Raw genomic sequence first — 24,425 nt, forward strand, 5'->3', positions numbered from 1 at the left:
TATGCATTTAAACAATGGAAATGCTTTAAATAAAAACCTCTCACATCGACTGATGGACAAAGCTCTCCTAAAAATCCATGAATATATATATATATATATATATATATATATATATATATATATATATATATATATATATCTCATACTACAAAATCTATGAAAAGAAAATTAAAAAGTTTATTGAAGTAGTTGCTTGATGCTTCAGAAGTATCTCTCCTCTATATATGTTCTAATACAACCATTTTTCCAACCCTGCTAAACCTTCACAAAAAACATTCATCTACCTATAACCATTATCAACAATTTTCCCTGCTTTCTATCTTTGCATAAATCAAAATGCAAATTCTATGAACAAAACTTTTCTAAAACTGCCCACCTGTGAAATTGTTCTGCTGGCCTGACTACAATATGATCATTTTCAAGTCCAATGTAAACTAGTTCTTGTATAGCCATCCCCTTAAATAATTAAAATCTACCCAATTTCAACTAACTTCTACTACCCTGTTGCCCTGGTGACCTCCATACACTCATTAGCCTTTATCCTCGAGTGGCATTCGAATCTTGATAAGTGGTGATTCCCTTGTAAAAAAAAAAAAAAAAAAGAAAAAAACAATTATGAATGAGACAATCAACATGGAAGCGATAATGTATGCAAAAAAACTTCTTTTTTGCAAAGCCAAGGTAAATAGCTAATATACCATGAAATGTGTGTGTAGTGAACATGTACTAGCAAGTGTGTGTTCATGCTAGGCAAAACAAGAGAAAAGATAATTGGGCCTGAAACGCCTCCTGGTGAATGTGTGTTGGAAAGGGTAGGTATTGCTACATTATGGATCAACCTTTTAGTATTTTTTGACTATGTGTCATGTTCTCATCAAGGAGTAATCAACAAACTAAATAAAATAAAGTTTTATATGTGCACGCGTGTCTTTGTATGCTGGTTTGTTTGTTCTCTATATCATTGCTTCTTTTCATCTTTGCCGTGTTTCATGTGTGGCCATGTTGTCTGGTGGTTGTCGATTACCTCATCTGTTTAATTTAGATGAATAAAAATCTCATACATGAATTTCACAAGGAGACTTTTGCTGAATTTATTCAGGGTTTTATTAGAGAGAATGAATGTGGAGAGAGAGAGACTACATAACTGAAATTATTTCTTTAGTTTTCTAACTTGAGAATTGAAAGATGCAGATGAACAGATATTGAAGCGATGTTCACCTTAGATTATTCTACACTTTTGGGCCATGTCTCATCCACACGGCTTCCAGGGTGGAATTGACTAGCAAATCTTTGTTTCTCTTACTTGAAAACATGTCATTATGATCGGCCGACTATGTTTTGTCTAGGAAGTTTTATCTTTTGCCCCCCCCCCTACTTCTTCATATCATCCATCTCTGATTACAATTGTTTGCAGCTGGGTTATCCTGACATACATTATTAATGACTTTTATCAAAATTTACATCAACTCATCCAATCGCCACTGACTGGTGTAGGGTTAGTACTATGTAATATACGAAGTAGTTAAGTGGTGCACAGCATTTAACTAGATTTTCTTGAAATGAAAGAATTTGGCAAAGATATTTTTTCTCTACATTGAACATATCAAATTTTTTAAAGAACCATATATTTAATAAAGAATCAATGTTTTGAATGAGAAAAGTTCATTTAAATCAGCTGAAGAGTCAGCTCATCAGTATCATTTTTTGCGTTACTAGAATGATTACTTAATCTCGGCTTAGCAAATATTCTTTAAAATTTGTGCAGTAATGTATTCACTTGATACTACTTATAATCTCGTAAACAGTCATAAATCTTAAAAAATGTCTCCATGTCACTGTCTGTCACACTGTATTTTGTAGATGGCTCTGTCCATTTCTGTCTTTATATCACTCTTAGCACTAAGATCAAACAGAAAATCACAGGAAGTTCACTTGTCAAAGGAAGATAATCTTGCAAAGCAGAAACTTAACAAAATTATTTGTCAGATGGGAACTTAACTGTTATAATGCTTCCATACTAGAATTTTGGAAAAATTTCTGTTATTCAAGCATTTCAACTTTAACTTTATTCATCACTAATTATCGATTCAAGGAATGAAATCAACAAAAACCATTCCCGCTTTGAACAGAAATATTTATATATGACTGAGGCACTCGGAATTAAACTTTCAGAACAGCATGAAGAATAATATCCAGGATTTGAAGAAAAATACATTTATTAAGATGTTGATGTCACCTTTTCTTCTGCTAGAGGTGAAAGATGTTCTGGGCTATGGGCATCTGGTGTCCTTAGACTCTTAATTCATCATCATATCTTAATTCATTATCTACATGAGTTGTTTGCTCCAAAGCTTCCTAATAAACTGTTATCTCTTGCTCCCTCTTTCTTTGAGCCATGTGACATCACCTTTGTTTCCAGCCACTGCAGGTTGAGGTGCCATTTGAATACATGCTCACTGACTCAATGACCCAGGTTTTTTGTGCATGTGTCAATGTTTGGCTACGAATCCAAATCACCGGATGAACAATAGCAAACATATTCTTTACTAATTAGCAACTAATTAGCATAAGAATCGGAATGGATATTCTTAGAATGCATTCATTCAGTTTGTGTGTTTTAACCATGTAAATGTCATTTCAAATTTAAGTGTGCGGACTGGATGGATGGACTTATATAGAATATTAAGTAGCTGCCTTGTGTTGCCTGGTTATTATATTTTAATTAATGCAGAATTCTTATTTATTATAAACAGAAATGCCATAAGTATTAATTGTAATGTTAAGTTCCCTTTATTTTATTTATTTATTTTTTTTAAAAATAAATAAAGTAAAAAAAAAAACCCAAAAGAAACTGAGTGTGCATGCGAGTATTCTGTTTGTTCTAAACAGTTCAGTTCTTGTAAGTAAAAAAAAAAATATTTGAGCTCAGATCAAAACCAAAATCTAAAGACAGTAAGTCAAGTATGATAACCATTAGGCCAGCTTGACACTATCTTTAAAAAGTTTTTCAAACCTACTTATTTCTAACATAATGAATCTGTCGTGAACAATTCATGCATGCGCATTCGTGAAACAGTTAGTTAGATAAAAATCCAATGAATCCCATGTACTAATTTTTCAATTTTAACCCCTTACCAGCCCTTTTCTAGATGAAAACCAATAAAAATTTTCCACATGTCTGAATATCCTATATACCAAATTTCAAGTCTGTAGATAAAATTCATTGAGTATATGGGTTGAGAGTTGTCCTCTCACATGCATTCTCAATTTTATAGATAGATAGTCATGCTTAAATTTGAAATCTGATTGATGAATAAACCATCTTATAGAGACATGTGGACACATTTCATAAACTGCTTACTTATCTACACCTTTTCATTCTGATTTCATTCACTCTTCACATTTAGCAATGGAAATGTCATATCAAATTTCAGACCAATGAATAAAATCTCTTTTAGTACGGATGCATCTAAAATTGTATTTTTTTTTCTGAATATTTTTGTTTATTACAGAAATAAGCAATTTTGTGGGGAATTGTGTTCTAAAATTTTTTTTTTCATAAAAAAAGATGAAAATTGATTAAAAATCAAGATGTTTTTTACAATTTGCTAATAAAAGTATTTTTGTTTTTTGTTTATCAGATAACCAACTCTCCAAAAACACTTATTGTTCCAGTACTGAACATTCCGAGAAGTGATTTCCATCTAAAAACAGAAGCTATACATATTTTGAAACCACATGGAATCACAGCTGAGCTGTTGACATTCCGTGATGATCTGGATCTTCTTGAACTTCGTAATCTTAAAAAATTGAAACTCACTTTAGTTGATCAAAATGTGCTCCCCAATAAGGATTTACCTCTAGAAGATTGTGTTGTGAGAGTGATTGATCATCGACCTAGGGAAAGGCCAGAATCAAGGTAAAATTTGTTTTCTTTTAATTTATAAACTATGTATTGTATTAATGTTGTTTAATCACAACAATATATTCTTTATACATATAGTTTCATTTTGTGTGTTAGAAATGATTTCATTGAATTGTGTATTCAACACCTGATGCAATATAACCTCGAGTGGCAGTTGAGTAGCAATATTTTCCTCATGGCGTTATAAAGGTGGTCAAATGTCTGTCTTCATGATAAATTGATACACTGTTATAGCTGTTTCAAGTATCAAATGCAGTCTTGTCTGGTGGTTTGGAACATATTTGGTGAAGTGGAGATTGCGTTTGATGCATCTCTCATATTGTATGGTGTTGAGAGCTTAAAAATCCATGGTGCAGTGTAACTTACCATTTTTCTTTGAATAGAAAACTTATTTGTAGCACTAAGTGACAGGCTCACCCACTGTTGCAAGTTAAATGATATTCAGTTGAACATTTTGGTTTAGACAAGCTTTGCTACTCTCCACTAGAATGGCACGAGTATTTTAGTGTGATGAGCTATAGGTGTGGCATTTTATAGGACAGCCCACTATAAGGGGGAGATGCTGCTGTAACAGGTGTTAAATGTGTTTGATTTGTATCAAATAAGAATGTAATGCTAAGATTTCTTGGCAATTTTCCTCTTGCAGAATAAGGTAATTTGGTTGGCAGACGGGGGTGCCAGTTGTCCTCTTCAACATTCATATTCAATTCAGTATTGGTTCTGTGGCTGATGTGTTTGATTATCATCTGAGGATTCAGCTGGACTACCACTGACTTCGATAATTAGAAAATCTTTTGTAATCATTTCAAATGCGATGCTTTCATCTCTACTGAGGAAGAACTTGCCGGAATAGATTAATGGATTTTCATCTTTTGACCAAATAAAGTATATGATGACAATTCCAAGAAGAAAGATATCTTTATTACCTGCGGTATGTATCATCAGGTTTACTGGTATCAAATTACAGGTTTTGTGACCAAGATTGTGCAAAACCTTTATTCTAGCAAGACAATTCTGACAACCTGCATTAGCCGTGGTAAAAATTGTTTTAAATTTGGATGTTCATGTTCCCTTCTATCTCCTCTGGGATCCTCCTACCACTCCGTTGTATCTGTTAAGATAAAAATGAAATGTAATAAGTCCTCAGGCGTACCTCTCCACCGTACTGTATATCGATACACTGTGGCTGACTGGGATAGCTTCCGTACATTCATATCTGATCTACCTCTGCATTCCATGTTTAAAAAGGATGTGTCCTCTATAGTATCAGACCTGACCGAATGGTTAATTGTAGGCATAGACCGATTCATACCATCCAAAAAATTCCAACAAAAACCTAACAGCCAGCCATGGTTCTCCCCAGAATGTGCTGCTGCCATCGCACACAGAAATCACTTTTTCCATAGCTACCAACGTAATAGATGTACTGAGACTAAAGCAGCTTTCAAGACTGCCAGCAACCACTGTAAAAGAGTAATAAAACATGCAAGAGAGCTATATGCTCAGTCCGTTAAATCCAAAATACCTGAGCAGTGGCTTGGTTCCCACCAGTTTTGGCAAATAGCAAATAGGATCCTGAACAGACGTGTGCGTTCTATCCCCACCATCATCAATGGATCAGAGATCATCTCAGCATCAGACAAGGCCAAACTATTTGCCAAGAACTTTGCAGCTAATTCTACCCTATGCGACGAAGGCCATCAACTCCCCATATTTCCTCCTATAACAGACAATACTCTATGCAACATACAAATATCTGTGCGTGAGGTCGCCAAGCTAATCAAGAACCTTGATTCCAGTAAAGCAACTGGCCCTGACAGCATTCCAGTTATAGTGCTGAAAAAGCTCCAACCAGAACTTGCCCTCATACTTACAAAACTGTTTAAGCGTTGCCTTAAGGAGAAGTGCTTTCCAACACCCTGGAAAACCTCATCAGTATACCCTGTATTTAAAAATTCAGGCGAAAAGTCATCTCCCTCTCAGTACAGATCAATAAGTCTCATGTGTGTCATGAGTAAGTTGTTGGAATCCATATTAAATAAAGAAGTAGTCAACCACCTCAGCAGAAACAACCTTTTTAGTGACATGCAATATGGTTTCCGCTCTGCAAAATCTACAGCAGATGTGCTAATGGTTATATCTCATAGGATTAGTGAATCTCTTGACAAAGGCTTCCTTTCCAGAGCAATTGCTCTTGACATATCAAAGGCCTTCGATAAGGTATGGCATAAGGGCCTACTTCACAAGTTTTCCAGTATCACTGGAAATGTTTTCTCAATTATTAAATCATTTCTCTCCGATAGGCTCATAAGAGTAGTGGTTGATGGGCAAAAATTAGAGGCCCACAGTATTAATGCTGGAGTCCCTCAGGGGTCCATCCTGGGCCCAACTCTCTTCCTGATCTACATCAATGATCTCCCAAAACACATACTTAAATCATTCGTTGACATCTATGCTGATGACACGACCATCTATGGCAACACATCAAAGGCCGTAAATGACAAAGTTCTGTCTAATTCTTTCTCTCCTCCGATCTTGAGTATATGGTACAGTGGGGAAAGAGGTGGCTGGTTACTTTTAATGCATCCAAAACCAAGCTCCTATTTTTACATCATCAACGCTCTGATCCCCATCTGGCATCAATTGAAATGGATGGCTCTCGTTTTGGGGAGGCTCCATGTTTTGACAAGCTTCTGGGCTTGACCATTACTCCTGATCTTGAATGGAATACGTACATTAGGTCTGTTGCCAAGGACACTGGGAAAATGGTGGGATCCTTCTACCACTCCAGAAGATATCTCACTACTGATGCAATTCTCTATCTGTATAAAAGCCAAGTACGTCCAAGGATGGAGTACTGCTGCCACATTTGGGCAGGAGCTGCTAAAAACAGCCTATCCTGCCTTGACAGAGTACAAAATAGACTTTGTGGCTTGGTGGGGAATGCCCTTTTCTCTTCCCTGCAACCTCTCTCCCACAGAAGAGACGTTGCGAGCCTGTCTTTGTTTTATCGTTATTTCCATGGCAAGTGTTCGTCTGAGCTCCAATCTCTGGTCCCTCCTCGCCAATCTTTCACTAAACACACCCGTCTAGCTGAAAATACTATCATTAATTTTCCCCACTCTTTATCTGTGCCTAAATCCAAACATAGATTCCATGAGCAAAGCTTCTTTCTTAGAAGTGCACAACTGTGGAACTCTGTTCCGTTTGCCTGTTTCCCACCTGACTACAAATTGGATGTCTTCAAGTCCAACATAAACAAATTCCTAACAAACCGCCCCCTTAAGTAAGACACTCTATCAAATCTCCAATATTATTGATTACTACGATACTATTTCATTGATTACTGTACACACAATAACCCTTATCCCTGAGTGGCTTCCAGGCCTTGATAAGTGGCTACCTCCGTGTGAAAAAAAAAATGTAAAAATGTGTTGAAAGTTGAGTCAATGTAGAGGTAGGGAGTACTGGGTCGAAAAAAGGTCACATCTTCAAAATCTGGTGGGGACCCCCTCAAATCAAAATATAAGGTGTATCTAGGTCAAAATCGAAAAAAATTTGAAAAAAAAAATTTTTTCATCTGTTGGCGGCATTTTTTAGATCTGGGGCTGATTTTTCAAGAAATATGTGTCCGAAATGTCAATATGAGTGATTTCAAGGCATAATTTTGCTTCTTGTGTATCTCCAATGCCCATTAATGGATATAAATAGTTTCAAATGACACAGGGTCATGTATTTAAACAGGTTTTGTGGTATTCTTGGTCAATTTCGGTCAAAAAATGGCCAAAATTGGCCATAAATTGGCCGAAAAACAGGCAAAAATCACAAAAACCATCTTGGGTCACATAAATTATCCTCGTCCACCTTTATAAAGGTATATATTGCTGTAGATACCTAAAATAGACATTGGAGTACGATTATATACAGGTCTCAGATTTTTTTGGGCCTTTTTTGAAGAGAAATAGACCAAATTTTGACCCAAAATTGCCAAAAATAGGACAAAATTGCCAAAATCCTGTTCTCAGTCACTTAATCGATCCTTGTTCATTCCCAATGGATATGAATGACTTCAGACACACATATAAGGCAGAGAACCATGATTATTGACAGGTCTTGGAGTCTTTAAGGGCAATTTTAGGGGTGAATTTGGCCAAATTGGACCTAAAATTGCTGAAAATAGGCCGAAATCGACATAATCCTGTCCTTTTATGATTTCCAAGTGCTTAACAGACTTAACAAAAGTGACTCAGATATACACTACAAGCACTACAATAATCCATCAAACTTGGCTGCAATCTCTTTGTGGTTGTGCAGTGTGAATTGCATGTTTCGGTCCGAAAGAACATCCCAGTCTCCGTTGATTTCGCATTCGACAATTTGATCTGCATCGATAGTTTGCTTATCATCTGGGTTTGGGTACCTCCATTTTAAGTTCTTCCTTTCATAAACACGCTCCAAATGTTCAATTTCGTATTTCTGGTTGTCTAGGATTTTAGTACAGTACCCCAGAAACCATGTTGGCACCCCCTTTACTGTCCACAACACCACACACATCTGATTCACATTCAGGATTAAAGGTAACTCAACCATTTCCTCTGCAACTCGTGGAATGCAAGTGATGGCTTTTAGGGCATCATCATTAGTGGGCAGAGGAATTCTTGTGGATACCGGGCAACCATCCAGGAGTGCGCAAAGATTCATAAGCCACTCTTCATGAGTGATTTTGTTGAGTTTGAATAGTTCAGGATTTGCAGTTACATCTGATTTGTGGGTGTCTCTGTAATATGCTAACTCAGTCATGACAATCTTCTCTTGTAATTCTGAATGATCTTTTAGCACCGACATCAATTCTTCAGAACTAACACACGGACCACGCCAACTTTTACAATTTATGAGCAATTTAGTAGTGTAATTGCTTGCGTTCATCGCTTTCTTTATCTTCTCTTCAACTTTTAGACGGAGAAGAGTCTTTTGTTCTTCATTCCATTCGTCTTCTCTTTTGTTCAAAAGTTTTGCAATTGCCGTCGAAATTTTTGATGCACCATCCAATGACACACTGTGCAAGACCATATCGTTTCTCAAGGATTTTGCTTTGAACTTGTTATTCCTACATTTCGAAACAATAGCACGATGATCGAATACTCCAAGTTCTCGTTCACACATAACATTGTTGCTCTCCAGGTCTTTTCGCTCTTCCACGGTCAACTTGTGTATTTGCGTGGCACGAATGTCATTGTACTGCCCAAATCCGTACTCTCTACCACATTGAAGTTCGATTGTTTTGGATGCATGTACACACATATCTTTCAAAAGTTTTATCTCCAACTCAGATGTCGGTTCCTCAATATCTATATGTCTGTATTGAACAGTGTACGCTTCCAAGGTGTCCAGTTTTCCAACTGAAAGATCCTCAAACAACTTTGGAAGAATTTTGCACAGATCATCCTGCGTTCCTACCTCAACAAGATTTAGGAGAGGTAATGAGACTTTGTACCTGAACAATGAAAGACAGTTCAACTGACTCAGTAGCAATTCACTATCCAGTAACATCCTCACGATCTCGACATGTTGGTTGCTGAGATGAGTCTCGTCAAGAACCATACGAATGTAAGGCAATGCATCGAGGATCGAGGAGCACGCATATCCCAGTTTAGTAAAACGTCTTTCTCTGTAAAGAGATAGATGTTTAACTTTCTCCTCCCGCTCCACTGCTGCAACACTACTCATTCTACCGGCTGACTCTTCAATACAATCCTGAAAGAGAAATATAACTGCGTCAGGATATTCAAAATGGACCCAAATAAAAATATGAATGGACCCAAGGAGAAGGAGATTTCAACTGTGTGCTATGATTATGATAAAAATAACATAGCAAGGAGACTCTACATTTCAGAGTCTCATTTTGAACTGACCAAATAAACAAAACAACTCCTTTCTCAGATAACACTGCAATGTTATCAATCATTCGATTCTACTAGTACTAGTCCCCAAGCCCCTTGGGAAACTAGTTAAATAACACTTACAATTTTTGTATGAAGCTTTAAAAGAAACATTCTTATGTAAAATTTACCAGATTTGGAACACTGGACGATTAAGGGTATTTCTTTCCGCAAAATGAATGACATCTAGGGTGTAAATCACCGTGAAAATTGTGCTAAAATCCCGATTTTGTACTAAAAAATGACTTTTATATGCTAAAATAAAACTCAATTTAGCTATACATTGTGTCATTCCTATCCTAATTCATTGACCAAGTCAAAAGAAGTGAAAATACCTAAGTTTCAACTGCTATTTCTTATCCCTTCTTTTGCAAAGATGGGTAAATGGGCGTTTTTGGGCCCCCGGAGCCTAAAAATCTAAAAAATGGCGCCAACAGATGAATTTTGATTTTTTTTTTCAAAATCTTTTCGATTCTTACCTAGGTTTAGTGCATATTTTGATCTGAGGGGGTCTCCACCAAAATCTGAAGACCCGACCCAGTACTCCCTACCTCTAGTCAATGGTAATCTTAAAGTAGCATCTTCATTGTCAGTTGGATGTAATATTTCAATCTAAAAGATTCTTTCTTCCATGTGATAGCTGAGTATGTATGTGATGAGCCAGGATAATGAATTTGGAACCATATTAAAAATATGTCTTCCACTGAAAATACATGCCACGAGTGAGCACATCATAAAGAATTACTCCATGTGGTTAACTTCCTGATGAGAGGTTGAACATATGACAAACTTGCATAGACTGGCTTGTTCTCTCAATCTAGCACCACCTGAGTAGATAGTTTCAACACAATCTTGCATCCTACATTATGCTGTGAAGGGTGATGCAAGCAACCATAATATTTTCCACTTAGATGACAAGGACTCTAATAAGTCTGTGGACATCAGCGTGTGTTTTGTCAGTTAATGTGCAATCAGTAGTTCTTAAGTCTTTACATAATGTTTTATTACAGAAATCAATTAGTTGTACAATTACGTTTTTGCCTGTGATTTTGACTATCTGAACATAATCTGTCCATCTTGAAATGAAGTAGGGCTATTTTTCACTTGTACCTGCAGAGGAGATGTTTGGTTGTCTGACCCATTTGTCTTTGAAAAACATTGCAAGTTATAACATGAACTGTTGAATGTGCAATCAACAGTGCAGTGATTACATGTTTGTTGTCTCTCGTTTCAAAATTGTGGTCTGGGATGGGACACTTTACGGTAGGCATCCTTCGTAGTTCAGTTATTATAACAATTGTTTATTATGTATAATGGGATGAAAACTGATATAACACAAGTCTGGGGAGCTTGGAGAGAAGTCTATCAATCCTTTTGGCCTCTTCGAAATACTGTCATAAACAGCAACAGAATTGTTTGGAAAGATAGTCACCAACTTTAAATCATGATGAGGACATCAAAAATAAAATGATCATTTTATTTCATTATGACTCTAAAAATGTGTCAGCTGCCTTTTGTAAATGATAGGATAGGATAGACTATACAATTATGGTAAGAAAACCTGACTCCTTCAACTCAACAATATAGGAAATGGTGACTAATGCAGACTCTGGATTTGGCATGATGTGTCTCAGTTCCATTGGTTATTGCATCATTTTCATAAACATTCTTCTGAAAGGTATGAATCCATTTGTCTTCCCTTCAACTATAGACTAAATAGTAGGGTAGGCTAGACTCTTGGTAATCCATATGAAAAGAAACATTACTTTTTTTATGATCGCTTGGAAGAATATTTTCAATTTAAAAAAAAAAAAAAATTTAATTTTAATTTAATTGGGAGATGACATTGCTTAACCTGGAATTTTTCTTTACAGTATAAGAAAGAATTAGCACACCTTATTTTAGAAATCCAAAGAGATGATGATCATGAATGTTCATTACAAGCAGAATCGTGTAAATGCTAGTTTTATTTGCTGCAACATGAAGATAATTCTGAAATATGTCTAGACGAACAGCAATTTAATTAGTTATGAAGACATTTCTCACCTGCTGTGAAATTTTCTCATCAACATCCGTGCATGTGTGTTAGAAAATTTAATGAAGAATTCACATTTATTCTCATTATTTTTGCACTAAACTTTATCATATTATTTCTTTGGAAAAATATTTTATTAGTACGAAATAACATTTTTTAATTATTTGAATTATGTTATCTTATTTTATATTTATTTTCATAACGTTTCCACCAATGTAAACTCTGACCTTCAGCTGCATCTTATTCAACTTGAGAATCTTTAGATTAAACTCAGAAACCGCTACAGAATTTCAAACTGAACACTTTATTCAATCCACAAGAGTAGATTATTCTCATTTCTTTATCCAAATGTCAATTTTATGTTGTTCATAGTTATCATCGCCTATTGTAAGGATTGAACCTTCAACCTCCAGAAGACTGTCACTTAGAACTAATTATTAACCTACAAATTTTCCTGCTATCCCACATGTCAATATGGACAATTTTTATATGAATTTTGGTAGCCTTAAACATGCACCCCCAGAAAGACAAATTGTAATTGCATTATTGAGGTTCCCAGTTTTTCTTTGGCGTCAAGATCATGCTTGTTGACATTTTGTATTGGCAATACTTCCACATGATTCAGTCTCCCCATAAGTCTTATTCATTCAATTCTTAAAACTTCTAACAAACTTTAGCACATTGTAAATCTAATATATAAAATGTATTTTTTCTGTTTTATATATGACCGTTGTTAGGTTGTAAGAAAAGCTTTATGAATGTTTCTTTTTTATTTTTCTCTTATTTCTTTTTCTTCATAATGCAAAGATGTCAAGGAGTAAATAAGTACCATGATTATCACTGTTTTATCCGAGATTAGATGGCACAAGGTCACATGACAATTCTTATAGAGCCTCAAACACTACTGATTGGTTGTAGCATAGTGGATAATTGTGTATGTCTTATTGAAAGAATAATTTCCCTTTGAACAGGACTTGCACGTTTTCTCAATCCACACTCTTTTTGTAAACAAATGTTTCCATCTGAGATTTTACGATGTTTTTGTAGTTATTTGTTGTGACCTTTCTGGACTCGTACAGTTAAACCTGCACTTCACTATATCTGTTTATTCTTGGTTGTATTTTCATTTTGTTTTTTATTTTTATTAATCACTAAAGTTTGGAGTAACTCGTAATCGTTTGTGTTTATGTTAATATCTTTTAGAGTTAGATAATGTTTTTTCTTTAAGGTTTGTTTTTGTAGACCTGGAAATATTGGCATGTATGCACATTAGAATGTGTTTTTCATTATTTAGTACCAAATAAGAATCAAATTATGAACGAGTTATAAGACAAGCACAGTTACTCTTAGAATGTAAGCTGATTATTATAAGCTAGTGCTTTGACTATTAGTAAATATCATTTTGCTTTATATTTTTTTTTATAATACACACTAAAGCACACAATTTCATAAAATTACAGCAGGCATTGTTGTTTTTATTCATTTTAAATAATCTGTTTCTCAATTTAAAACTTTTTTTATTTAGAACTTCATATATAATCTCTCAAACACTTTTTTTTTTTGTTAAATATATATTTACACCATTTCTATCTCATTTAACTTGCAGGGTGTATAGAATAAGTTTGACACTTTTTGAAAGGAAAGAAAATTGTCATATCTTGGCCAATATTTTTGCTGGCTTCACAGTGACATTTGAGAGATATTTGGATACACGTTTGATCCTGACAATTCATCCTTGGTATCGCAAATGATATACAGTTGATGCCTTTCTCAACTGTGTTGCATGTATAACATTCTATTGGGTTGCAATCAGGTGAGTTTAAGGGCTAGATTTTGGGACGTGAAGTCGTAGAAGTGTGATATAGATCTGACCTGCTGCCATATATCTGGGCCTCTTGCAGCCACCCTCCTCATCCATTGTCTTGATAACAGAGGATAGCATCCCTATATAGTCATCTGTATTGAGTCTGAATCTTTTTGAAAATCTGAGGCAGCATAATAATCTAGCCTTCATTAAAAATGCACTAAAATACCATCAGTTTGAGAGAAGTTGATGTTTAGGTCTTTATGCAGACTGTGGCCATCTGTTGTTCTGTGCATTGTGCAACTGGTCCTGTCAGAAGAACCAGAGCATCTTCAGCTAGATTAAATCTTGCTGGAGAGTTTCTTGGCTTTTGTAACGTGATTCTCTTATGGCTTTTTCCAATGAGTAATTGGCTCTTGTAACTCTTGTATGTAAAGTAGTGAAGATTCTTATTCAGCACTTTTTTCATCGTCACCATTTTGACATTGCTTCACCTTTTACTGCCCTTCCTCACTTCTAAACAGATTTTGTTGCATGAACAGTCAAAATGTTTTCTATGATCCTATCTGCTAGCGATACATATTACTGATGCATATTGCTCTCTTCCAAAATTCTGCTTTATAATCTTTTATGGACATCATCAAAAACAGCTATCAGTTTCACTTCAACATTGTTAAATATGTCAAATGGTTCTGAAATGAAATGACGTAAAAATCTTAATAAATTTATTCTGAACACCAGTTTGTTGTACAGAATGAATCCGTAATTATACAATAAAAACTTTCACCACATTTAATTACATATTGTAGTTGAACAAGGTTATTATTCTAGTGTTAAAATGAATTAATTGACCATTAATAATGATCATTCCTTCCAAACTAAAGTTTAAAATTGTTGGGGAGACAAAGAAATTCTTTGTTATATACTTTTTTTTTTTTTTTTTTTTTTTTGTGATATCATATTCACAAAAAATAATTTCTATTTTGAAATTATTTGTTTTTGTTTCTAATCTATCTGAATGCTTGTAGGATTCATATACTTGATGCATTATTATAAATATATTTTCATGTGGATGATCTTTTTTTTTATTTCTATCATCTTTAACAAGATCAGATCTTAAAATGTGCCAATCTGTGTTTTCCTATTTCATCTTATTTCAAACTTGAGTGTGACTAACCAGTTTTAGAGATTCTTGAACATCATGTTCAATTTAGCATTCACTTTTATATGCTGATATGTGTTGAGTGGCTTTTAGAAATTAATCTTCAAACTAATCTATCTCTGGCCAGATCTTTATTCCTTTTTCTTTCAAGTTCGTCATCACTTCCTCCCTTGACCCTGCTACCTCAATTGTTTTACATCTACTAACTCATGAATTCTCATCCATTCTTTTAATGTGACCATACCATCAAAACCTCTTCTGTATGCATCTCCTTAGATTTAAGATTTCTTTGAACCTATATGTATTTAAGACACATTATACATTCATCGTATAATTTTCATATCATTTCTATCCATGCAATACATGTCCTCTAAAATAAGATGCATCCAGTCGGTCGTTTAGTCATGAAAATTCTATTTCAAACTCAAGAATGACCTATCATTACACAAAGCCTCTCAGATGTGAGGATTCATCTTAAAAAAAAAAAAAAAAAAAAGACACAAAATCAATTGTTGTTGGTTGCTATGCAACGATGGTTAGCAATCTCTTGTGTTCTATTAATATTGAAGTATTTCATTCTTGCTGTGCATTTAACACTTGTGACATTTTACTATGCTAATCATGTCTTGTATGTGACTAGACCTGCTAGTGCTTCAGGTTGAGATTGAAACCTGGCTGTTTTTTTTTAATTTTTTTCTTTTACAGTCCAAAGTTTTATCAACTGCACTATCAGTACAAACAAAAGGGAAATATTATTGTTTATATAAACCAGGGGTCTCCAAACTACGGCCTACGGGCCAAATCTGGTGCACCAAACTATCTAATTAGGCTCACAAAACTCTTGTGCAAAACGTAAAAATATTCAGGAAAAATTTTTTAAATGGTAATGTGTGAAAATAATGTGGCGGTTTTTCTTTTTGTTCAGAAAATAATTAAAAGAATGAGGTTTTGCAGAACTGATTTCATTAAACAGCAAAGCTAATGAGCAAAGCACGTCCAGGTCATTTTACTTTTTATTTTATTTTGAACGCAGAACTCTAAAAAGTCAGCAATATGGCCTGCCGTTTAAAAACTTTGGAGACTCTTGATATAAACTACATCAGCAGTCAAAAAAATGTTCCTGTAGTTTATTTATTTTTTTTATGAAGAATTTTGAATGACATAAATGACAGTTTAACCCACAAAAGGTAAGGGGTATACAGCCATTCAAAGAAAATCAAAATTTTGATACTTTTTTTTTCAGAAAATGAATGAAAATAACTTCATATAAGCAATGTTTAATACAATCACAATTTTGAATATTACTAATTTTTGTTTTTCTTTTATTCAAACATTTTAAGAACTTAGGATTTGAAATTTATTCCATTGTCTGTTATTAAATGAATTTGCATTCACAAAATAAGCTATTACATTCAAATTACAAGAAAATCCCTAATTTCATATAATACCCACAAAGCAACATAAAACCAAGTGGGCTGAGCTGATAATACTCTTATAACATGTTATTGTTATGTAGCTTTTGTGTCAATGTTAGATTATTTCTGGAATGAAAAAAAATGTATGGCATCGATAAAAATGTCTAAAGTTTGTATGAACATTTTCTTTCCTTTTCTATCTTTCATATATTTCTTTCTTGTGTTATGAAAATATGTCTGCATAAAAAAGGTTTCAGTTTGTTGATGCTTGAACTAGCCTGCAAGGTGTTTGACATCCTTTTCTTTGTTCTGATTCATCTGAACAACACGAGTGGATGCTGGCCATTGACTTGCTTGCTTCTGCCTCTCTTTTTTATTCGATTGTTTCTGCTATGGCTGAACCACAATAATCTGTGCACAACATTTCATGCTCTGTAATGTGTGCTTGCCTAATGGATACTATTGAAAACTATGGAATCAACTATGCAAAGTTCAAATCTCATCATATCTATTGTTATTTATACACTAATATTATTGGGAAAGACATGAAAATACAATTTACTGCCAACTAATAAGTAAAAAACAGCGACTTTTGTTCAATGAATTGTATAAAATATGTATGGTGTTTCAGCATTAAATATCCTAAAATGAGACAAACCAAAATCCAATTAGCATCATAATTTGAATTGATATTTCACAATTTTTCTTTGGAAATATACATGTCTTAAGGGATGAAACTGCACCGTTTGTCCATTTTCACTGGGATTTGGCATTCCCAGACGCTCAAAAGAAGTCACAAATGCCCCTAAATTGCAAAAAATGACACTTTTTATCCCATAACTTTTGCCCCATCCATTAGATTTTTCTGAAACTTGGCAAAAATGTGAAGGCAATGTTGGCCCTTCACACTTATAGCATTCATCATTTCTTCATTATTTTTTGTGGCATCATCTCGCATGCAGTATGAGAGGGGGACCACGCATGCGCGGCTTGTTTAACTATGAAGTAGTTATTTCTTCACAGTAAAAATTATTGTAAAAAAACATGTTAAATGTGCAAATATTTTCTCAGACGTAAAACATACACTTGTAAGCGATGATCTCTAGATTTCAGTTTTTCTATTAGTTAAGAATAAGTATTTGTTATTTTATTATTACTAACAGCAATGAAAGATTTTGTTTTTAACAGAATCAAATAAAAAAAAAAAAATAATAATTAAAAGAATCATTTCTTGGCATCGGAAAGTAGATACTAATTTTCCGATTCTGATGCAGATTCCGATGCCCCTAAAAGTTCCGATTTTTCTGATTAATCATCCCAACACTATCACTTACCTTAGGAGGAAATTAATTGTCCACAACAGTTTACATAATGTAGAATATTTTCGAATGGAAAAAATTGTGTAATTAAAATTTTTATGAATTTGTATTAATTACTTACATAAAATTAAATATTGACATTCGAACTAGAGTGCAAAAATTGATTAAATGCTATAGGTATGCAAACAATAAGATTTTCTTCTCTCTTAAAGAGGAAAGATCTTGTGACTCTTTGTTGCATGAATATATCTCTTGCAAGCTGCTATCTGATTTTTTTTATTCATTTGTCTAATAAAATGGAGAAAAATTGTATCATGGGAAATCATTTGAAAAGAGTCCTACGCTTTTAAATATCTTTGTGTATTTTTATCCAAATATTTGTATTCAAAAACATTTTTTAACACTTTCTTGTCATTTTATAAAGATGTTTTTTTTTTTCTTACAATATGTGTAGTTTTTGTTTTCCATTTAAACTTATATAGTCTGATTATGGCGGCTGCCAAGTTGTTTTTGAATTAAACTATGATCACACAAAGCACTCAGTATTTTTTCTTAGTTCGTTTTTGTGAACTTTATTTTTTTTGTTTGTGTCTATAAACGTCAAAAATAGTGAATATTTTGTCTTCCCATAATTTAATAGACAAACATGGTGACATAATTGTATTGTGCAACAAGTACAATTTTAATTGTAAAAAAAAAATGCAACAAAAAAAAAATCATAAAATCTATTTGCTCATCATCAAAATGCATCAATATTGTATGAGTTTGATGCTGGAGTATTTAATCCAAAAATTAGCCGTTAAAAACACTTCTCCTGCACTTTTTTTTATTAATGGTAAATATTAAATGTAGGTATCATAAGCTATATGCACAGCAGACCTACTTACCTGCTTTCTTTCTCTTTTCCTAAGGGAACAAACTTAGTTTTTGCTTGTTGCACCCTTCTTGGTGTAGGCATTTTCCTTGGAGCAGATAGCTCTGAAAATATCAGTGCTATAAATGTTAGCTTATAGAGTTACACATTGTGATGGCTGATGGCTTGATTATGATGCTTGATTGCTAAAAATTCATCTGGGTTTCAAATCATAGTTTAAAGTGGTCATCTGTTTCTAGCCACACTGAAGATGTGTGCTGTGAAAAACAGTTGTCTGCGGATAAACTAAATAACAATTATTGGTAATACTTTAGTTTGCCTTCAAACAGAAGCAGGAAGTATTATTGATAAAAAAAAGATTAAACAAAAATACTATTAGCAATTTATATACTGTTGTATTTTTATATTGCACAGAAAAAGAATAGGATTAATACTTGAAAAGACTAATGTCAAATCTTTTTTTTTTTTTTCCATTTCATGATTTCAAATGTTAAGCTTCTATTTCAACTAGTTTTTCCTATCTTTGAATTTCCCTTCAGTAAAAAAAAAAAAAAAAAGAAAAGAAGCATACTTGTTGCTAAGTCTATGCCAAAAGCTAGATGAGAATTATTTGTCTGGCTTTTGTTATTATCTGCCATTGTTCAAATGGCTTTCTGGTTTTTCTTTTTTTAAACATTGTCTTTGATTTGTTCTTAATTGTTGCTGCCCAAGAAGTGAATGCTTGTTAGATTATTCCAAAGTTGTTGCCATGTATACAAATGACTGTTGCATAGATTGTCACTTGAATTCCAAAATTAATAATGGTTTTGACATTAATAACATTTATTATGATGACAAAGTGAACCATTGATTTATTTTCAGCAGCCTCATAACTTTCACTTTCATAAGTTTGTCGTTCAGTCCACACATTCTATGAACAATGTTTCTGACAAAGAGAAAAGAATTGCAGTTTTTACAGTTGGTATTCATCTATCTAACACTTATCATGGGTTAGTTTTTAACCTTAAAATGTTTTTAAGTTTTCAGCTCCTTACATCAAGTGGTTTCATGCTATGTCTGGAGTGATTTCTATACAAAGGAATTATGGAACTTCAAGAAATCTGATAAATTGTGCCCCCTCCCCTAATGCATCCACCTTAACTGATACCACAAAAAAGAATGTTAAAATGTTTTTGGTGTATATTTGTGAGTAACTGCAATATTTGTTCCAGAATGGGTAATGAAACCCACTTGAATCCCTTAAATTAGTGCCAGGCCTATAAAGTGACCAACACTTCCATCTGCTGAGCAGATTTTAATGCTATAAAAGATCAATTGAACTCCTGGATGGAATTTAGATCCTTTCTCTCCAACAAATCCCTAAGAAATTTTTCATGACAAATGTATCCCTCTTCTGGCCCACAAATGGTTAGTCTTCTATGGTAGAATTATGAATGCTTAGCCGTCTCTTGTGACTTTGCCGGGAACCTGTGATGGATTGTTGTGTGCAAGGAATTTTGATAAATCCGATCAGAGTGTAGGCAGCTTCAAGTACCAGTAAGAACCTTAAAATACTTGAAAGCAATCTAAGTTTGATACAAGCAAAAAATATTTAAAAAAAGATCACACAACTGATTTTTTCAATTTAGGGAATTTTTAAAAACTCATGAGCCCAAACTGTAGTATGTATATTTTTTAATGCCAATGCATAGTTAAAGCAAAATAAATTGTTTGGGATTATTCAAACGCTATCGATAATGATTACCAATTTTTTTTATTATTATCGCTTATGTTTGAATTCATGTTTTGAAACATGATGTAAATAATGAATATATGACGTCATGCTAAAACTATAATTATTTGATTAAGGTAATGTTTTAAGCTCTATAAAAAAATCCAAATAGTTAAGTTTGTAGAATGTCAGAGTGAAGATCTCAAGGTTTCAGTTTTCAGTCATGACATCTGCTTTATTTGTTGGGAATTTATTATTTACTATTAATGTAATATTTTTAATTTCTAAAAATATTTAAAATCTCTGATATTTCGAAATGAAACCAATTCCATAATGTATTTATTAAGTTAAACAAACAATGTTGTGAGTGACAGACGGACAAATCAACAAAATCTCTATATAAGTTACATCTTGCGACAAATGCAAGATAAGTATCTTTGTAAGAAGAATTTGTATTTTGATTTTGTGTGTTTAGAGAAAGCTAAACTCAAAATAAAGTAAATATAGAACAGTTTAGGTGGCAGGGAAAAGCCAAGGAAAACATGGCTGGATTTGAGAGAAAAAGGAATAAATATCTGGCTAGAGGTAGGTTAGTTTTATTTTTTATTTTTTTATTCAATTTTCACCCCAAACAAGGCACAGTGCCACTTTGAAGTAGGGGGCTACTATCAGGGACATAAGTTGCAGGGACATTATGAAGGGAGATGAACAGCAAGATATCTGTTCACATTACACTTGAACTTCTGCATGTCAGTACAGTTAGGAAAGCAGAATCCCGGAAGTGAGTTCCAAAGTCTAGCAATTCTGGGGAAGAAGCTATTGGAGTAGAAGGCTTTCTTACACTTAGGGATCTTTACTGTGAAGGGGTGGGATTTAACTGCTTGTCGGGTTTGTCTGGAGTGTTCACATCGAGGAGGTACAAGTGCTTGTAGTTCGCCAAAGCATTCACCATTAAAGTACTTGTAGAACAGGCAGAGGGATGCAACATTTCGTCGATGGGACAGGGGCTGAAGCTTAGATGACAATTCAGGACCTATCAGGTTGGTGACTGTTGGGAACCCTGTCAAGAAGTGAGAGACAAGCAACAGATGCACCAGCCCAAATGTGACAACAGTACTCCATACATGGGTGAATGATGGCTTTATAGAGGTACAGGATACTTTCAGGCATAAGTAGTTTTCTAGCACGGTAGAGAGAGCCCACCTTCGCAGCAGCCTTGGCAATGATCTCAATGTATCTATTCCAGTTCATGTTCCCTGTAAACGTTAGGCCGAGAATTTTAAAGGAAGTACGTTTGGGTCATGTGTTCTTGGCCATTGCTATTGGTGGTAGAGAAGGTTTCTTGTAATTATTGAAGGAAATGAGCTTAGTCTTGGCAGCATTGAATGTGACCCTCCATTTTTGTCCCCATTCCAGTACAGGTTAGTTTTGAATTGAATTTTTAAAAGCCATCCAACACCTGTCAGCATGTAAAATAAATGTTAAACCAAATATGATAAATGCAGGGGGGGGGCAGTAAGAAAAATTTACCCAATTTTTTAATAATGAATGTAATTTTCTGTTATCTATGGTTTAAATCTTATTAAAATTCGATAAACTAATTCAGTGTGAAGGAAATATCTGCACTCGTCTTTTTCTTTGTGTTAATCCCTAGCTATGGTGGGGTTCACAATAATAGTTTTTTGTCTCTACTTGGCACTGTAACAGGCTTGGTCCAAGTGAAGGTGAGTTTTACAAAGATCATTATACAGAGTGCCTGCCTATTTTATTCTGGACTTTCCTCTCGGTCACTTCTAATTGAAAAACAAGTTTCGCAAGAAAGTATGAAAGTATCTGCACTGTTTAAGTTTTAAGTCTTTTTACAATTTTGAACATTTTCTGTCTTTACTAGTAATAATTGTTTAGCAGTTGGTGCTGTCTTTTGATCTCTTTTAGTGTTTGCTTTAAAAAAAAAGATTTTCTATATATCTATAAAAGTGAACGTGTCTGTGTACATTTCCCTATGCAATAAATCTGTCAATTTTTAGTCTACAGACTCGAAATTTGATATATAGGGTACTGAGATTTGGGAAAATCGATGTGATCGGTTTTTAGCCAGAAATTTGGCGATTAAATGATCAAAGTTCGACGATTTGACCTTTGAGAACTCTACCAAACTCCTCCGACAATTTTGGGACTACACACTTGAAATTTTAAACATAGGTTCCTTGGACATGGATCTAACTTAATAACTTGATTTGAGCCCAAAACAATAAATTTTAAGGGGTCATAATAGGAGTCAAAGTTAAAAAAAAAAAATTGACCTCTGTGGTCTCTTCCAAATTACTCAGACAATTTCTGGTCTAAATATTTTAAATTTTACATAAAGGGTATTCAGAGATAGGGCAAGCTTTTTCATCAGTTTGGGTCGAAAATTTTTAGTTACTAATATATAAATGTATGTATGTCTGTTTGCATGTCTGCCTTAAACTTTCAATAGAGGCGGCAGATTTTACCAAGATCAGTATCGTTTTAAAGTTCGACCTTTCATACGACAAATATCGAAAAATTAGCTAAAAACATTAATATCTTCCCCTTCAACTAGGCACTTTTCTACGGGGGGGGGGGTCACTTTTTTCGCCGATATTTTTTAAAGTTATCCTCTCCTTTAGATTGTCTAGCCTTACTTTTAAAAATGTCGCTTCCGGTTTGGCAGTGGTCATAACAGCATAAGCGTTAGGTTTTACCCCGTTTTTTTCCTCCTTTGTGGTACGGGTTCGAGCTTGCCTTCCTACTACCAGTTTTTTTTTTTTTTGCGCAACATACACATCCAAACACCCGGGTAACGCCGGGCTGAAATGCTAGTAATTTATAAATGTATTTATTGATATTAACGTGTGTATTCATGAATATGGTTTATCTTTTGTTGACTTTGAGACATTACCTATCTAATTTACTAGTTAGTTTTCCAAGATTGAATTAGCATGTTTGTAAGAAAATATCTCATCTCGGCCTATCACCTATTTTATATATATATATATATATATATATATAAAGTTTCCCTGCGTCATAAAACAAATTTATGACAACTATCATTGTTAAAAGATAGGAATGCAACAATTGTTTATCACTGAAACGAAACGATTGCAACTAAAACCAAAAACTGGTAAAATTCTAATGAACATCAACCATTCTTTGAACAATTTGTACATCACAGAACATATTTTATATTGATTTACATTTGCCATCTAATACAGTCCATCAAAAGCAGTTTTAAAGCTCTTGATCTATGCCTTTATGCATTCTTTTAATGCCAGTGTTCCTTCTTGCCTCACAGTATGAGTTGCCAAAGTGGTTTTGTATAAGTGCAAGTTCAAAGAACTACTTTTCTCCAAACATGGCATTCAATTGCTGCTGCTTTTGAAAATGTCACTTATATATGGCATATCATCACGTACTGAAAAAGTAAACTATCTTAGTGAAGGAAATAATAATAATTTTTATTATTTTATTTGTGATGAATGTAATATCATACAGACTTGTTAATTTTCTGTTACTGGAACATTGGACTTGTTTATGATTTCAATATATTTGAATTAAAATCCCATAGCAAACTCGGTAAATATTAGTCAAAAAAAAAAAAAAAAAAAGGTAAAGACAAAAAAACAAAAAACAACACTATGACCCATCATCTTTCCAAATACCATCTCCCTTACATTCTGAACATTTACAATAAAGCACTATTTCTTCAGCATACTATTTTGTTATTTCTTGAGATATTTATTATCTTTATATTAATGGAATTAGGGGACAACTTAGTACTTCATCTATTAAACTACAAAGACCCATGACATAATAGATAAAAAGTAGTAAGTAAACTTCAATTTTAAGCGGCACCTCTTCTGGGGGTTGAAGGCTCACTCCTCAATGCGAGTGATCTTATGAATATAGTTGTGAATTGCTTAAGACTTCTACCCATTCGTGGCTGCTAAAACAAAACCATGCTACCCTGTACATTAAATAAAAAGGCTCATTCGAAATTCTGTGTAGATTTCAGAGTTTAACAAGATTCACCTGAAAGTCGGTTGAAACAATGTGAAAATTACACTCAATATAAGAACAGTAGTTTGAATAATACAAATTATCAATCCTCATTTCCAAAATTCAAAAACATAATTTTAAACAAGTGGCAGACATCAGTATTGGGTTGATTTAACAAGAGTATTATGTTAAGACCCCAAACTCTCTGATAACCCAAGAAT

The 24,425-nt window shown here is 33.9% G+C and overlaps 1 protein-coding gene across 5 annotated transcripts in view; it reads left to right on the plus strand.

The window, feature by feature from the left end:
* Nucleotides 1–24,425, plus strand: part of LOC145245777 (uncharacterized) — a 550,409-nt gene that overhangs the window by 68,731 nt on the left and 457,253 nt on the right. For all 5 annotated transcript variants that reach the window (XM_080107393.1, XM_080107391.1, XM_080107395.1 and 2 more), the window contains exon 4: nucleotides 3,642–3,919. In XM_080107393.1, the coding sequence (XP_079963519.1) occupies nucleotides 3,642–3,919 (278 nt within the window). The remainder of the gene's footprint in view (nucleotides 1–3,641; nucleotides 3,920–24,425) is intronic.

The sequence above is a fragment of the Euprymna scolopes genome, chromosome 23, assembly GCF_053919585.1.
Source record: "Euprymna scolopes isolate OS-2025 chromosome 23, ASM5391958v1, whole genome shotgun sequence".
Classification (NCBI taxonomy): domain Eukaryota; kingdom Metazoa; phylum Mollusca; class Cephalopoda; order Sepiida; family Sepiolidae; genus Euprymna; species Euprymna scolopes.